At 38.8% G+C, this 18,117-nt stretch overlaps 2 protein-coding genes across 2 annotated transcripts in view; both read right to left on the reverse strand.

The window, feature by feature from the left end:
* The window catches only part of LOC145989021 (uncharacterized), a 120,665-nt gene that overhangs the window by 37,987 nt on the left and 64,561 nt on the right, over positions 1-18,117 (reverse strand). The window lies entirely within an intron of this gene.
* Positions 10,227-15,660, reverse strand: LOC145988938 (uncharacterized). The gene has a single exon (XM_083124244.1). It carries the CDS (start codon positions 14,863-14,865, stop codon positions 12,187-12,189), a length of 2,679 nt encoding a protein of 892 aa, XP_082980370.1. The 5' UTR covers positions 14,866-15,660; the 3' UTR covers positions 10,227-12,186.

Raw genomic sequence — 18,117 nt, forward strand, 5'->3', positions numbered from 1 at the left:
CTGTTGTGTCCCTAAATAATTTCGTTCGTCATCTGGTTGCCCTCAGCTTTACACTGGAGCGCGATAGGATGGCTATTCAAACGTTATTTTCAACGAAGGTAAGAATTTCTCGTGTAAATCGATAACAAAAATTGTTTAGCAAACCTTTAGGATTATGTAGCAAGTCATAAGTTTCTGAAAATTACGTTCTCCTGAAGCTAAGAATTAATATATTAAAGCGCAACGACAGGGTAGTTCAGACGGGCTAAATATAGTATATTTATGCACAAAGAGCACTAAAGTTGACGTTATTTTGATCGTCCTTAGCTGCCATGGGTCTATAATAAAAGAAAATAGATTTTTGCACTACGCTTTTATGTTTCTTCTTGTTGCGACTTGCGAGTATGTGCAATTCAACGGCGGGAGTAGGAATCTGAGAAACTACCCAAATTACAAAGAGAAAATGTATTAGTGGATAAGCGCATAATATTTATTATTATACACTATGCCCTATTCGGTAATTTAATATGAACGTTTTCTTTGTATGAAGCAGACATTTCGCCCTCGTATTTTCGTCCTATTAAAATTATAATTCCTGTAAATAAGAAAGCCCTAGAGGTTGCGAGATATGAAACAGAATGTAACATATTTTTTGTAATAACTATTCTTCTCGATAAATGCGTATGTATAAAATAGACAACCATATTTACTAGCCATGAGGAAAAGTATGATATCACGTAAAAAATGAGTCGGTATTAATAACAACTAGCTATAAAAAAAGTGCAGTCGCGTGGAATTATTATGTATTATTCTTTACCAGATTCACAAGAATAAAGCACTTAAATTGTAAAAATTCAAAGTGACGTAAACAAGTGCTGTGCAAATTTTAAGATTTTTTTTACTTCCGATATCTTTAGTTTGGTTTGATGTTTTAAGTCCACTTTATGCTCAGTAAGGCTAATCGGGACTGGACCTACAGTTTAAAGTGGGATCCGAACCACTTGTGCCTCCACCGGGTATCGAACCCGGGACCCCTTGATTACAAGGCAATGACGCTACCACTGCGCCATGGGGGAGGCCCCCTTCCGATATCTTTTCTGTTGTTGACGATCGTCTTATTAAAATTCTTAGTTTCACAACACTGATATTCCGACATAATTTCCGATGTTAAGATGAAATTAAACTTGCAATTTAATGTAATAGCAGCACGTTCAGCATCAACTTCCCCATATATTTAAATGGGAGAACAATTGCCCATCGAAAGCGTGGGGTCACAACAGGGGTTCTGGCACCTACAATAGTTTGCTTTGACTAGGAAAATACAAGAATGCATGACTTGGTGGGAAGCTGTTCATTCTGGTCCGTGGAGGAAGATTTGAAAATAACTGTTTCCGAATATACTTTTCATACGTCTTGCTCTCTATTTTATCACATGCGTCGGCAGTGTTTTTCTTTCCTTTATGCACAGAAAGGCAAATCGGGACTGGACCTACAGTTTAAAGTGGGATCCGAACCACTATGTGTCTCCAACGGGTATCAAACCCGGGACCCCTTGATTACGAGGCGACGACGTTACCACTGCGCCATCGGGGAGGCCTCTTTCACATTTTTCGGTGCACTGTCTCATTTGAAACGGAACAGTATTTATTATAATACCGGCATAAACCAAAGCACCCCGGTCGTGGCAAATTAGTTAAGGGATTAGGGTTCCATACCCGGTGGAGGCATATAAAGGTTCGTATCTCACATAAAACCGTAAGTCCGTCCAGTTCCAATTAACATATCTGTGCTGCAGAATAGTGAATTTAAAACTCAATTAATCAATTACTAGAGGTGTGAAATAGATGAAGTTCTGTTGTATTTGTGTGAATAATGATAACAGAAAGAAAGAGATAGACATTGGAAATATTCAATCTAAAATGCTCTCGCTTTGTGTCCATCAGTTAACGTTATTGCCTTGCAAGCAGCAAGTCCCGGATTAAATTTACTTAGGTATCTCATAAATCTATTCCCTATTTATGCATTTGCGTCAAACTTTACTATCGGGAAAAGAACTGCTCGATCATTTTATGTTCTTTTAATATAATGCTATTGTATAATAGTTAGTCATCCTTTGGGAAGAGCAAGTGAACCGGAGGTATTCCCGCTAGACCCGCCAATGCATACAATATGCCTGTTTTCACAGAAAAATTCCCCAAAACGGACGGAAGCCTATTCACGAACTTTTGCCTGGCCATTCCCCACCCCCTTCCCTCTTCCCAACACGTGTTTGCAGCGAGTGGCAACAAGCGGACGGCTGTTATTTTTGACTCCCCAAATCGCGCTTAACATAAGAAAGGAAAGCGCATTTTTTGAATGTTCTGAATTGTAATAGAAGGTATAGGCCATCAAAACCTTACATTTCCTCTCCTTTTTGCATATTTATTATTTTCTCTTCGCATGTTAACGACTTTTGTTTCTGACAGAATGGGGGTGGGGATCTCAAAAGTAAAAGCCCATAACAGCCCATACTGAACTCTTAACTTGGGCTCCTCTATAGTACATGTAACTTTTCATTTTCACCCACGGCATCTTATGTTGTTAAAGTTCAAGAATAAAATGGTCAGTTAATACTGTATCTGAAGATTTAAGTAAGTAAAAAAAAATAATGATAGTTTTCCATTTCTTTACTTTTTCCGGAAAGGCAAAGGTTCGTGCGTAAATTAATGAGTGGCTGAGTAAACCCCACGACCACTTATACATCGATATTAAAGTCCTGCTTAAAATCATGCACTCTGAGAATGGAATCTGAGTCTCTCTCGAGGGATAATAAGAAATAATAATAAACGCGATTGGCGAGGCTAGACTGACAGATTGGGGCAAAGAAAGAATAAAATGCTTATTTCTTCATGTCTATTATCAAGCGAAGTGGTTCACGTAACACTATCTCACTAATTCGATCTTAGAATATTGCAGTTCAATCTGGAATCCTCAGCATAAGACTTGCGAGGACGCAGTGGAAAAGGTACAAATGAAAATGGTCAAATGGTTGTGTTTTAAAAGCGATATTGAATATCATAATATAAATTATGTAACTTTTTGTAGCCATTTTGGTATAAATACCTTGAAAGATAGAAGAGTTTTTAATTATATAATGTTTTTACGTAAATCAGTAAGACAAGATTAGCTATGTTCTGAGCTGTTAGAGAGAATGAACTTCCATGTAACACCTTTTAGAGCAAGGAACAGAACACCTATCTACACGCCATTCTCAAGGTTAAACATACACAAAAAAACTCGCCAATAATAAGAGTTCAGGAATCGTTTAATGAATTATCCTTAGTGCATGATTTGGATATATTTTTTGATTCATGTTATGCTATCAGGCGCAAAATTTTTGTAAAACATTATATTTTATCGGATTTGTCTGTCAAAGAGTTTTGACTATTTATATGTTGTCACACTATCATAAATCTTAACATTATTTTATGTATTAACATTAACATTTGTGTATTTTATCAAAATTACATTGCTAAAGTTATATTTGTGTACATTATGTTCAGGATAAATGGGACTTCGGTCCAGTAATGGACTAATAAAGAAATGAAATGAAATATCAACTCAGAAACCTCTCAACGAATATGGCCTATACGGAAGAAAGGAAGAAAGAAATATATTTTTCGTAGTTAATCATTACTTCACAAATCCAACATGCTATAACTTTTCACGATACAGTACCTAATGTAAATGAGTGTCTAGAAGTCCACCAAACCTCCGATAGGGATATCACAGCTTACAAGCTTAACTGCACATTGCTGTAATTTCGTGCCTACTCGACTATAACTAAACTCAATGTTGATGGAAATGCAGCGTTAAATAAATTAAATCAATTAACCTTGCAATATTTTATACTTTAGAAATTAATTTTTATCACGGAGGGACTACGAAAGAGTTAAAATCTTAGAGGACCATGCACACCCATCCCCTACGCGGTCCATTCTTCGGGCAGCGGTTGGGCAAAAAGATTTGTTGATTGATTTAATAGTGTCAGTTATTCATACCGTAGGTTAACCGTGACGTGGTGAAAAAACAAGGGAAGGAAAACTACAAGGAGCGTCGGTAGCCTTTGTTAGATCTGTCATCCTCCGGGGAAAATCTAGCCTAAATGCTGGTACGTGAACACCAGAATAAACACAGGATTAAAACAAAGAGGTACACACAAGCTGTACCCTGAAGCTAATGTATAAATGCATGAGGTATTGAATATTCACTAAAACGCATATATTTGTATAAATATTATTTATATCATATTACTCGACTCGAAAAATGCAGGAAATATTTCATGGACTCTCTTTCAATTCCTAAAATAAAAATTAATATATCGTGATAGTTAGAATCAAGTTTACATATTACATAGCGTGTAAAATACTTCTGATCCTGAACTTTCGTTGTGTGAGATCTTTAGCAATAAATTGACAAGAATGACAGCAATAATAATGGAATGAAAAATGTATAGATACCAAATCAGCCGTATCAATGCTGATGCGATTGAGCTTATAAATAAAAGAAATGCATTAAAGTTTGAAATGAAAAAAACTAGGCCTAACTTTGTGGGGAAGGGCGGGGTGGTCAGAATCAAACTAACTTAACTTTGAGGGGCAGGATCGACATATTTACCATTCCATAAAAATAGCGTCCAGGATCATTTGGCTATATAACTGTTATATTAGCGAAATAAAAAAAATGAAAACTTCATTACTCAGGTCCCTGAGGATAAACAAAGTATCCTTATTTTTGATTTAATAACTTGAAAATTTTGGTAAACAATTGCCCCTCCCCCCCCTCTCATCCCTTTCACCCGCCAAGTTGCGCTTATGCCCGCTGTTAGTTGTGATGGTCCTCTACCATCCACAGCCATTGGAAGGGCACGGAATCCAGGCAACATGATCTCGCCTGGGGTTCATTTCCTGTTCTGAAGGTCGAATTGTTGGATTCGTTTTGTTTAAGTCATCGGCGCTTTACGAGCGATTGGCTGTGAATGCAAATTCGCTTATCTTTCGATGACTTTTAAGCGATGAATGGGAGATCGGCCTTGGGTCGCTTTCCACAAAGAAAAGGCCATAAAACCTAACGGGGAGGGCCGAGGCCGACCAGATTGTTCAAGAAGATGCTAACATGTGTCTGGAGATGCATCCTGGAAAACGATAACGGAGGGAACAAAATATGCTGCTTCGGGGAATTTTTATCATGAGTAATGAAACACCTTGATGTAAAGAGTAAAATTGTAGATATGCTTTTATTTTTGCCTTATAATTTGGCATATGTAATGAATAAGACTCGACCAGGACTAGCGCCCGGGTCTTTGGTATACCATGCCATTTCTCCACCAGCAGCTCAGTTAGTAAGATCATTTTTTTTCGATGAAATTTCTACGTAACATTAGTTTGTCCTTCATGAAAATGCATCTTTTAAATATATCAGTTCACATCAGTGCATTTGGATGAAGATTCACAATGCACATAAATGCATATTTTAGTGGATAGTGCATATTTGAACTTGCCATATAAGTACATTCGAATATTGTATTTCGTACATGAAATGAATGGGGTGTAAGGTTTGGTCCTTTCGAGAGGCAACTAAATTGTTGCAGACTGAAGAGGCTCTGACGTCTGGATAGCCGCTGTAGTCCTTTGTGGAGCTTGTGTTTCTCCCTTCATACATCTCATCTCATTACCATTCATCCTCATCTTAGCAATTAGACAAAGATGATAGAAAAGCGAAGTAAAATAAAGCAAATGAAGCGATTAGAGGAAAGGGGAAAATCCTACAAATTATTGAGCTCAAGTCCGTGGCGGAATGGCCTAACGCATATCAAAGCCAGATATCCTAGTTTGGCGATATGGTTTAGACCGGCGAAATTATTTGTTCCTTCATCTAATGAATCAATTCACCATTAATTGTCACATATAACCGAACGAGTTAGACAATCCAAGCAAATTGACGATTTTTTTTTAAGTAAAAACCTTTGAAGTCACCAAATTTTTAGTTATGGTCCTAGGAAATTACTTTAATCCAGTCTTAAGATTAGACACAGAGCTTCCAAATTTTTGTAAAACATATTTTTTGACGAAATAAGCATCCACACTTTAAACTGAGTAATTTTAAAGATATTTCGTGCCTTCATTGCTCTGCATAAAGGTGACATTTCTACAGGTGGAACCGTCCCGGATATTCGACGAACATACGTCACACGGAAGATTTTCACTTTGTGGATAATAATTGTATTATAATATTAAAATCTGTATGGGATTAGTTACTCAGATAAGGGTTAACGTGCAGAAAAGCCGAAAAAATAACATAAAAAATATCTATAGAGTGAAAAAGGACAGCCAGGATTGTCGTTTCGTCCAAATTTCTGAGGGAGCCCCATCTACATCACACGAAATTCCTGCACTCAAAAAACTGTCAGATGTGCCTCACCTGTATGTATCCGCCTTGACAATACGTGAAGGAAGTAGATATCAATAACGGATATTGAGACAATACTTGTTGTTCCATTGTTATGCATTGTAGAACAAGATTATTATTTAGGTTGCAGTGATATGGTGATATCTTAGGAAACTTCCTTATAACTGTCCAATGTTATAAACCAGATTGATTCGTGTCTATTTACCCAGGTTGAATTTAATGCTCAGTGGAATTAGAATTTATGCTTCAACATGTCGGTTATGATCACTCGTCACCAATGCATATGTGTTGAAGCAAGAGCATATTTCCAATGGAGTTGCGTTGCGTCTTGGAAATTATTCAACGCAGGGAATTGAATGGGAGGAAACCATTCAGGTAAGTCACCGTTTTCTTCCTACTGTCCGACATGAACTCGTCAAAGGATTATGAGCTAATCGGTTATGAATCTACAGTTCAAAGTCGGATCCGAACACTGTGCAATGTGCCTCCACTCCTTGATTACAAGATGACATTATTATGCCATCGGGGAGGTCCGAAACTACGTATAATATGAACTCGTTACTAAACAATTTGCACCTACAAAGTAATGAGAATGTATTGGCTGAATTAATGACCGTTGCTTATTACCATTCGGTTAATCTGGGGGGAAATGGGGATTAGGAGGAAATGGGTCAAGAATGTGGGAAGTAGCGTGTGTGACTTTCGTTAAAGATAGTCTTCTGCAAACATAACTGTAGGCAATCAGCATGTTCGGTCGCTTTGATTTTCGCAATAGTAGGCTATTTATTTTTACCTAATTGTTCCAACGAAACTGAGGAAAACTTCTGCTCTACCAGGAGCCCAACGGTTAATGTAAAAGGGGGTCAGAATGGACCACGGCTCCCCAAATCCCTAAGTTTAATTTTTTTGGCAAGGTATAATGTATCAATCCCATACACAATATACTCTCCATCCTATGATAATTTTTGTGTACCCCCTCTCCCACTCTGCCCTCCCTAGCCCCATCTATTTTTTTCCTGTCGTTTCTACTACAATAGTACATAAAAATAATCTCCAACTCACTGATAGAGACGATAAAATTCTAATAAACTTTCCCGCTTCGATACAAAATGTACACAAGAAGCAGAAGTTTATTTTAATGAGGAAAATTATAGTTTCAGAACGCTGTAATGGACACGACTCTCTCTAACTGACCTCTATGTCGTAAAATGCATGTCTAAGGTCAAGGTTGTCTCCAGTCTGCTGTTGAAGTTCAAAGGTATCGTATTTATATGTTTTCCGTGATTCTTACACCATTAAATATGAAACCGAAGGTAATAAACTCACTTCCGTCATTTCAAAGTTTTCTTGTGTGTTTCCTATACACAATCATTAGAGTTATGAAGAAATGTGCAATGGCTATTTCCTAGATCTTACATAATAAAGCATGTTTCAAATATGAAGAATACACCCTTTGTTTTTCTCTTGATACACTTCCGATTTCTTACACTTTCCACAGCCTATAAACTTTATTACTTTGTCGTGACAAGAATTGTTCATTTTTAGGTTGAAGAAGGTCAAGGTTAAAAAAATCTTAAACTTGGGTTTCTTTACATTGACTTCACATGAAATACGAACGTTTGAACATACGTATAATGTGGAGATTTTCTATTGGGTTTAACTACGGTAGGAACTTTCGTGTCTACATACCATACATCGGACAGTATTAAGTTTTGTTTCAAATTTTTAACTTAATATTGGACCTGCAGTTTAAGATAACCCGAAATAACTTGAACAATCTTTCAAGGAGAAATGGCCTTTGTGGTGTGGTGGGTAACTTACCGCGTTTCGAATTTTGAGCAAGTTATTTATGTGTGGTTGTCCAATTTATACCGTAATTCATACTCATGTTTCGATTAACCTGGAAAAGTAGAAACGTGACGTAAATTGTTCAAAATATGAATGTAAATAAAGAAATCAACGTGATACCCTTGAAAACTATTGAGGGTGATCACAAAGTTCCGATACTCCTATAATAAAGAAACAAAAAGTAACGATTAATTTGTAGTCGTATTTATTGACAACTTGAAATGAATTTAAGACACTCTTCCGTGATACAAACCATCAATTACCCAAAGGCTCGGTGTGTGGGCCGTTATGACGAAAGAAAATATGCTGCCAAGTTCTAAGGGACATTTTTCGTAGCATTGTCGACGAGTCTGCATTGTTTTCCTCTGGTTGAAGGTCTACACTTCCTTCGTTATCCCTGACTATTTGTGGAGAAGAGTTTAAATTCCAAATATAAAAGGGTTTCGGCTGAAAAATGCTAAAGAAGTCAGTAGCAGTACGCATTTCTTCAATACTGTGATTGGCTAATCGGGACTGGATCTACAATTTAAAGTGGGATCTGAATCACTATATGCCTCCATCGGGTATCGTACCCGGGGACACCTTGATCACAAGGCGACAACGTTATCACTGCGCCAACGGGAATGCCCGTTGCTTAGTATGTGAGCTAACACTTTATTAATTTCTAATAAAGATTAAGAGAAACTCATCATCAGGGAAGTAAAGTTTGATTGTTCTCGTAAGAGTACTCATCTTTCGCTCTGAAGCACGAGCACATGAATGACCTACTTCGGAGAAAGTTCTGGTTGCATCAAAAAGCAAAGACAGTCTCAATTACGTCATTTTAGACATTATTGTTAACATCAAGTGCCATCGCTTCGTTGTACTTGGCATATTAAAGTAGACAGATTTCTGGTTCCTAACTTCAACTAGGAAGCGACATTTCTCCTTCTTCAGAGGGCAACAATGCATATTTATACCGAGAATTGACGAATATAAAAGGAATAATTAATTTTCACTGTGATATACAGTTATTGTGCATAATTTTCATTAGCTGTAAGACTGAAAGGATATTTTATTGATTTTAAAGCGCCACTTTTGGCTAATCGCGTTATTATGAATGGTCATAAGATCACAAACACAAATGGACAAGATACGACGCAAGGTTCACAGAGGATTGTACTGGCTGTGGGTACAGACGTCAGAGCCTCGATAATCTGCAAAATGCAGACCAGAGTACACTGCGAGGAAGAGAGGTTGACCAGGTTGACCTTCCGAATAGGTTACCTTCTACACCCCATTAAATGTTATTGTAGCTCTGGTAGATATGAGAGCGAATCAATATCACCTTTTTAAGCAGAGGGGGTGGCAGTTTTCTTTCACACTCGCCGGTGTGTATCACATTTGCAGTGATGTTCCTGAGTCCTTCCATTTCATAAAAGTGTTTACATTTAATACTTTACATCATCTTACGAAACAAACCATGCTTGACACACACCACAGATAATTTGAATCATCCTTTTAATTCATATGGTTTCCCGCGTGCAGTCCATCCATATTCCTGACTAGTTATAGACATAACAGTATACTGTACATGTAAACAATCAATTCATAAATTGAAAGTTTATTTCGTTGGATGTTGTTAAAATATGGTAGAGGCTTACCTGAATAATTACATATATAGCCACAGTTGTCCTCGTGTCTCCTCGCCTTTGCATCAAAATTATCCAAAAGATTTATACAGTTAAGGCCACACTTACCTTCCATGAAATCACACTGAAATAAAATTTTCAAGTTTACTATTTATGTGTTAAGTTTAAAAACAATTTATACTGGTTTTTACAGGTTGAGCAACTGAAAAAAATTATACAAGATTTTTTTACAAATATATTTTATTATAAAACTTAGTAAAATGTTTATAATCTACAAAGACTGTTTTTTCTTTTTTTATGGTACACAACACCTGAGGATTTTTCAAATGGAGGACATTTTTTTATTATGTGTTCTATTTACAATATGACCACATATCAAAAGTGAGATAGAAGATGCGAAAAAGCAAGATTACTCTATAGCGCAAAGCAAAATCTTATAGTATACATATGTTAACATTTTCAAAGTGTGTTATTTCCAAACAATATAACACAATTTAGATATACATTATTCATGTTCAAAATAACTTTCAAGTGTCCAGAATAAATGTCATTTGGTACATAACTACACCAGAAGGTTTTTGCACATATAAATACATAAATTTCGTACACCAAGAAATGAGAAATTCAAAATATGGCACATAGTGAAGTGTTCATTATATATTTATTTAGCAAAAGCCTCTATTGTATTTAACGTTAACAAAAGTGTTCATAATCGAGTGCTAAATATGTCTTATTTTCATGTTATCTTGCATTCGTCTTATAGTTACATACAAAAGTGTTGCTTTTTAATGTAATTTTACATTTAATTTGCATTTAACTTGAAAATAATTGCTGTGTAGTTTGAGCTCACTTTAAAAATTTATTAAGAAATTATGTTTACTACACTTAAAAAGATTACTTTTACCTGACAGCATTCAATTGAAAACAATTAGCATATACATAATATCTTTGAATATTGTGTCTGGAAGTGATTTACTAAATTGCTTGTGTCCCGCTAAATGTATAAAAGTGACTAATAATCAAGATTAATGGACTAATTTTGACATTTGGCATGTGGTTTCAATAGTGCTTATGTAGTTCTGTGAAATAATTCATTCTAGGACAATTGTATATGGTACTATCGTGAAGTTTAACTTTTGTTTGTCGAGGTTAGGTAGAGCATTTGAGAGTTTAGCTCGATTGCTTTAGAGTTAGGCTTAGTTATACGATAGCCTATGTTCCAAACGTCACAACCTATTGTGGAAAGATTTAGCGAATTGGAAACTATAGTTTTATGGTTATGTGAAAAAGCATTTATACTAATGATTCACAGTAAAATTATCCTTAATATATTTTTGTGTGTTTTTTCATACTCAGAAACTTGATCATGTAATAACATGTAGTTAAATGATGGCATGAAATTAACTTAAGGCAAGATTTGTAAAAATCTATGAGACAAAATATTTTGGGAACCCTTGAAATATTTTTTAAATGTACTTTTATGACCGGTTGAAGTCTGGAATTTTGTGCCAATTATAGCGAAATCTGGTATTTTGCATACAATCAAAAGATTTGTTCATACACATTATCAATGCATTTTTCCACATTTCAGTATAGTATTCCACACATAGCGCGTAGCTTTTTGGAGGACATATTAATTCGCAATTCCTTGTAACAGACCTGGTCAAGCAGCTGTATTTGTGAAAATACACTCTCGTATGCACGCGTTGACTGCAAAGCGAGCAGCGTTGAAAGAGAGGCTGAGAGAAGGGAGGGAGGCTACGTCGGTCACGTTCGTGCGATGAGCAACCTCATAATCTGATTAATATGGAAGAATACAGTGCATTAAAAGTATGGCAGAAGAAACAGGAGGTGGTTCCAAGAAAATGAGGGGGAATTCGCCCGGTACATTTTTTTACCTCTCAACTCAAAAGGCTTCGCCACTCCTTTGCTGCTTACTGACCTTGAAAGGTTGTGTGTAGGTGGGAAGCTCGTACTGGCCTCCACAAGTGCAACCGAGTTGCTCAGGCCTCACTTATCGATTGTTTCCATTCTATTATCTGAAACTTTCCTGTCTGTTATGTCAATATTATCCAGGTAATCTTGATGTTGTTAACTTCCTATTTAGCCGTAGCACGTATACTTTCTTGGAAAAGGGCTTTGAAAGAATAAATTTATAAGTTAAAGTAAAAAAAAAATATTATTGTATATGTCAGAACCTGCTGACCTTGGGGACAAACGGGAAGGGCAGTAAAATATTGAGCACTTCTTGGGTTTTAAGTTATAGTTTCAGCCTTTCTGATCATTTTCCAACCCTTTTAGCCCTAATACATGCAATTGTCGCAACGAGAGACGACGCCGTTGCAAGAACAAGGAGGGCAGACAGCACGACCCCAACTGTGAGCGATGATAAGCAAATATCGTTGTCCTGTTTGGCTAGTGATGAAACGCGGAAAAGGTTTTGTTCCGTTTCCTGAGATTCCAGGTCGCTAGCAGCTATAACCCTATAGCCTCTTAAAAGGCTAACGGTGATGTTGCCTTCGTTCAGAGCATCTCGACGAACCCTGGTAACTGTACGTTGATTGGCGCTTTGGCCGCTACGAAGACCGGTGCCAAACCGTCTTCTCGATCCGCCACTTCGCTGGTATTGCCAGCTGTGGAAGGCGTGGTACGGATTGTACTTGCCTCCCTCAAAAGTAAGACACTCGGGATCTCGTGGATTATTTTCGCAATCTGGGACGTAACGTGCCCCTGGTGTGGTTGTTGTTGGTTGGGGGCACCGTGGGTCTTTGGAACCTCGTGTGCAAACGAACTGAGTAGTTGGAGGCCTTGTTGTTGTAGTCGGACACCTAGGATCTCGAGATCCAGATGTACAAACAGGAGGACACCTGGCATCAGTTGAACCAGGGGTACATACAAATCGTGTTGTTGTTGGCCTTGTAGTTGTGGGCTGTGGGCATCTGGGATCTCTTGATCCAGGAGTGCACACGAATCGTGTTGTTGTTGGCCTTGTAGTTGTGGGCTGTGGGCATCTGGGATCTCTTGATCCAGGAGTGCACACGAATCGTGTTGTGGGTGGCCTTGTTGCAGTTGTAGGTTGTGGACATCTAGGATCTCTTGATCCAGGAGTACACACGAATCGTGTTGTTGGAGGTCTTGTTGTAGTTGTGGGCTGTGGGCATCTGGGATCTCTTGATCCAGGAGTACACACGAATCGTGTTGTGGGTGGCCTTGTTGTAGTTGTAGGCTGTGGACATCTAGGATCTCTTGATCCAGGAGTACACACGAATCGTGTTGTTGTTGGCCTTGTTGTAGTTGTGGGCTGTGGACATCTAGGATCTCTTGATCCAGGAGTACACACGAATCGTGTTGTTGTTGGCCTTGTTGTGGTTGTGGGCTGTGGACATCTAGGATCTCTAGAACCAGGAGTACACACGAATCGTGTTGTTGTTGGCCTTGTTGTGGTTGTGGGCTGTGGGCATCTGGGATCTCTTGATCCAGGAGTACAAACAAATCGTGTAGTTGGTCGCCTTGTTGTAGTTGTGGGCTGTGGACATCTAGGATCTCTAGAACCAGGAGTACACACGAATCGTGTTGTTGTTGGCCTTGTTGTGGTTGTGGGCTGTGGGCATCTGGGATCTCTTGATCCAGGAGTACACACGAATCGTGTTGTTGTTGGCCTTGTTGTAGTTGTGGGCTGTGGACATCTAGGATCTCTTGATCCAGGAGTACACACGAATCGTGTTGTGGGTGGCCTTGTTGTAGGTTGTGGACATCTAGGATCCCTTGATCCAGGAGTACAAACAAATCGTGTAGTTGGTCGCCTTGTTGTCGTAGTTGTTGGAGGAGGACACCTAGGATCTCTAGAACCAGGTCTACAGTCAGGTGGGCATCTTGGATCTGTAGATCCAGGAGTACAAACAAACCTTGTTGTTGGTGGCCTTGTTGTTGTAGTTGTAGGCGGTGGACATCTTGGGTCTCTAGAACCTGGTCTACAATCAGGCGGGCATCTTGGATCCGTAGATCCGGGAGTACAAGCAAATCTTGTAGTTGGTGGCCTTGTAGTTGTAGTTGTTGGAGGAGGGCATCTGGGGTCTCTAGAACCACTTCTGCAGTCAGGAGGGCATCTGGGATCTGTCGATCCTGGGGTACACACAAATTGGGTGGTGGTGCGTCGTGTTGTGGTTGTGGGCTGTGGACATCTTGGATCCGTAGAACCCGGATGACACACAAATCGTGTCGTGGGAGGCTGCGTAGTAGAGTATCTATCTGGGAACAAGCTAGTTTCGTTGCCAACATACCTAGGGTAATCGGGATCTACGCAATGTCCCTCACAGCCTCCTTTACAGAGCTCTACTTCACAGGACAAATATACATCCATTTTGTCCGGAAATTTAAAGGCTGAAATGGGGGCAAATGCTATCAAGTCGGCACCTGTCGATCCCGTTTCTCTAGTTCTGACGAAGTAACCCATCAGTTTGGGTTTCAGAAGACAACCAGAATCGTCAGTTAATCTTAACACGGTTGTGGTTGGTGCGTCAAAATCAGCGCTGTCGAACGCTAAGCAATTCTTGACTAAGATATCATAGTGGGAACCGCTATCTTTAATGTAAATCACTACCGCCATCTCGTCGCCGATTTTCACAATACCCTCCACCGCTTTGCCAAATGGCCCCTTGCCCAGTTGAATGTCCATCCAGCATTTTACGTCGTCCGCTTCGATCCTGAATTCCTCAACGTCCAGCATACCGACCGAAAATGGGTTGAAAGTGACAGTCTTTTGAAATTGCCTTTGCCAGGCGCAAGAGATTTTCCTTGCTGCGTCCCATATTTCTTGTACTTCCTCGTCGTTCTGAATAATAATTATATTCTCGTATATTGGATTCCCCTTATCTTCCGTTGGTCTCGTTCCACATCCAGAGGTTGGCACGACGAACTCGAAAATGTTGGTATGGCTGTGTGCCTTAACGTATCTGCCCATCACAGCAGGAAAAGAAAATTAGTGATATGTATTTCACATGTCAAACAACTTGTACATAGACGATTAGTCGCTGATGAGAAGAAATTAAACGAGAAGTGACTTTCTGATTTTGATAGAAAACGAAAATGGCGAAAACAAGTGTGGAAAATGTTACGAAGTATAGTTCAAAATGTGTTCTCAATTATTATTTCACTTAGTGAAGTGTTATCACAATGGTGTTAGTTCATCATGAGGAAATGTAAGATGCATCATGGATGATTGTGATTTGACGATAATGTAATTTAGTCATGGAGATGACTGTACAGTGTCAATGTAGAATTTCGTGCACTCCTGTGATTTCCGAATTGCTTGAGTACATTCCATTATATCTCGCCTTGCATAAATGTACGTACCACGTTAAATATATATAGCATCTCGAATGACAGTATGATGAAGTTACTAACCGTTGTATTTAAGGATAAATATAGTCATATATCACTAAATATCTATTGAACAGATTTTTTTAACTTGCTTACCCCTTTGCTCTTTTCTTATATGGAGAAATAAACTGTTTATAATATGAAACGTGGTGGTGATAAACATTTTCTTACAAAACTGTTAATTACATGCTATCGAAGTAAGGACTGTAAAATTTCTCCTAGCTGAAGTGACTAGCGGCTTTAAACAACCTGAAGATATACTCTCAGCAGTGTGTTCTCACGTCATGTATTTATCACCTCCTGTGCAAGTTACTCTAGGAGCACCAAACCTAACCTACCAAACCTACTCACATGTTTATTCCTTCCACTGTATGCTTACGTGAGGCACGTTAGGTTTGGCGGTCTCGGTATACATCTCCAAGTTGCTAAAGCTGTCGTTAATTGCTTGTGGTGAAGTGTACCTAGGTATATACCCTTAATTCCTCACATATCATGTAAACTAAAAGGCATTATATTGGATAAACTTGAATCCAGTTCTTTTTCCAGAAAGAAAGAGTCAGTTGTTGCTCTTACAGATCCTCGCGAAATTTAATTTTTCTGATGATAAGGTTTGCTTTGACTTTAACCATGTTGTTGCTCACCTTCTACTTCAAATAATAAAGTATATTGCCCTAACAATAAATTGCAGACTGTTATCGATAGTAAGAAAATTGTAAAAGCGCAATATTAAATTGTGTTAAATTCAAAAGTATTATCAGCAAGCCATGTTTGATTATTGGCATCAGAAAGAAACTTTCAAGAGAAGAGAAAAATAAAAAGAATGGCCAAACCTAACCTTGTCGCATCGAGCTGAAGAAGTATATTATGTCAAGTTATAATAAATAGAAAATTCAAAACAAACTTCCTCTGGTTTAACAAAGACATTATAATGTAGTGAAGATATTTTAAAATGCTCGTGCCCTTGCTGTTGTTGCCAAAACAGATGGTATAATTGTGCATGTGCTTTATAGAAGTAGTAAGAAATTGCATTTTATTGTTCATTTCATTCGTAATGTAAGTGTTCAATGCAAATTAATAATACGAACATGATTTCGGGGCCAAATCCATATTTTACATTGACAATTTCTAACTTAGAACTGTGTTTAAGCTGAGTACCTTGACATGATTACATTTTGAATGCTTTAACGTGTATTCTAGACTGAACGTTCTTTAAATGTGAACATAAATATTACTTGAAAAGATAATCTAACATCATTTATAAATAAAATTCTGAAGATGATTTCCGGCAATTTTCTTATGCAGACATTGCTAATATTGCACAGCTCTATACAGATTTGTAAGAAAATGTGTTGTTAACATTTAAAAAAATGTTTGTTAGTAAAAAGAGGACATGTAACAAGTGTGAAAACAGATTTGTTATATTTTAGGATCGCTTAGATTTATAAACACCGTAAACGTTGCATTCAGACTTCCTGAGTGAGATGCTCTAATTGCATATGTACAGAATAAGCAAGGTTTTCATGGAAAAGTTTAGTCTGTGAGAAATTGTGGTCATAATACGATGTGCATGAAGAGAAAGGGACAAATGAACATGCTTGTTGAAAGTCTTTGGTTTGATATCAAAATAGCGGCATCATCTTCCGATGTTCTCTGTTTCTGATACACTCAACTGTTGCTATCATTATGCTAAATACAACTAGAACTAGTAATGCGCTGAGACCTAGATAAAAAGAAGTTACTGGCATGCATACATTGTTGGTCTCCTCCCTTCGTTGCTGGTAAGTCAGTTTCTCGAGATCCACTGTTAAATCTACGAGGTCTGTTGGAGAAATGACCTGCACAGAACGCACAAGTCTGACGTGCCCCTTGTCGTTGCCTGTGCTGTTGGCATGCCTCTTGATTCTCCTTCCGTAGGCCGGAAATCGATTCCTTCTGCCGTCTCCCCTTTGATACTGGAATGACTGGTAGGGGTTGTTGGCTGGGATTGAGTCATCCTTGAAATTCTTGTGGTTGCTAGGGGAGCTGATTGATCTTGGCCGTGGAGTACTGGTGGTTTGGTGGTTTTGAGGTCGTCTTGTGGTGATCGGTGGTAAGGTTGGGATTATGACTGTACGGCGTGGTACGGTTGTTAGAACCGGTCTTGACTGCGAAAAGGAGAACACTCTTGGGGTCGTTGCTTGGTCGCACAGCGGACTTCTGGAGCCTGGAGAACAGAATGGTACTCTCGGATTGCGGGTTGTAGAGATGATCTCGAACGGTAACCTGGTTGTGGTTGTCGTGGTGGTAGTTGTGGTCTTCTTGCCCGAAGAGCCCATTGGCTTCCTCCGTCCGCAAGCACCAGTGTAACATCTGGACAATTGTGCATCTGCAGAAGCAGACGTACAGTTTGGATCCGTTGAGCCTGGTACGCATGGACGAGGCCTTTGTGTTGTGGTGGTGAAGGAGATGCATCGAATGTCTGTCGAACCTTCGACGCAAGCTGTTGATATCTGAGAAGACGACGCGCATCTTGGATCCTTTGAACCTGGCCGACAACTTGACCCTCTCGAGGTTAAGTTAGGACATCTGGGATCAGTCGTACCGGGAGGACATTGAAGAACTGGCTTCCTGTTCTTGTTGGACGATTGCACCGGAGGTAGGTCAGTCTTGGACGGAACATTTACTGAAGCCGCCGACAGTGGTGATGAGCGAGGTACCGGAGTAGTCCTCCTGCTAGAGAACGTGAATGGTATCTTGGGAGGATCGTACAAGTATCCGGGAACTTCTGGGTGAACATTCACGGATATCTTCTGCTCAGCTCTGGATAGACACTGATCGTCACATTTCTCCTTAC

The sequence above is a fragment of the Lepisma saccharinum genome, chromosome 6 (assembly GCF_977018435.1).
Source record: "Lepisma saccharinum chromosome 6, izLepSacc3.1, whole genome shotgun sequence".
NCBI classification, from domain to species: Eukaryota; Metazoa; Arthropoda; class Insecta; order Zygentoma; family Lepismatidae; genus Lepisma; species Lepisma saccharinum.

Bases quoted from the DNA above. Each gene is read 5' to 3' on its own strand.
- LOC145988938 (XM_083124244.1), bottom strand. From the start codon at position 14,865: ATGGGCAGATACGTTAAGGCACACAGCCATACCAACATTTTCGAGTTC.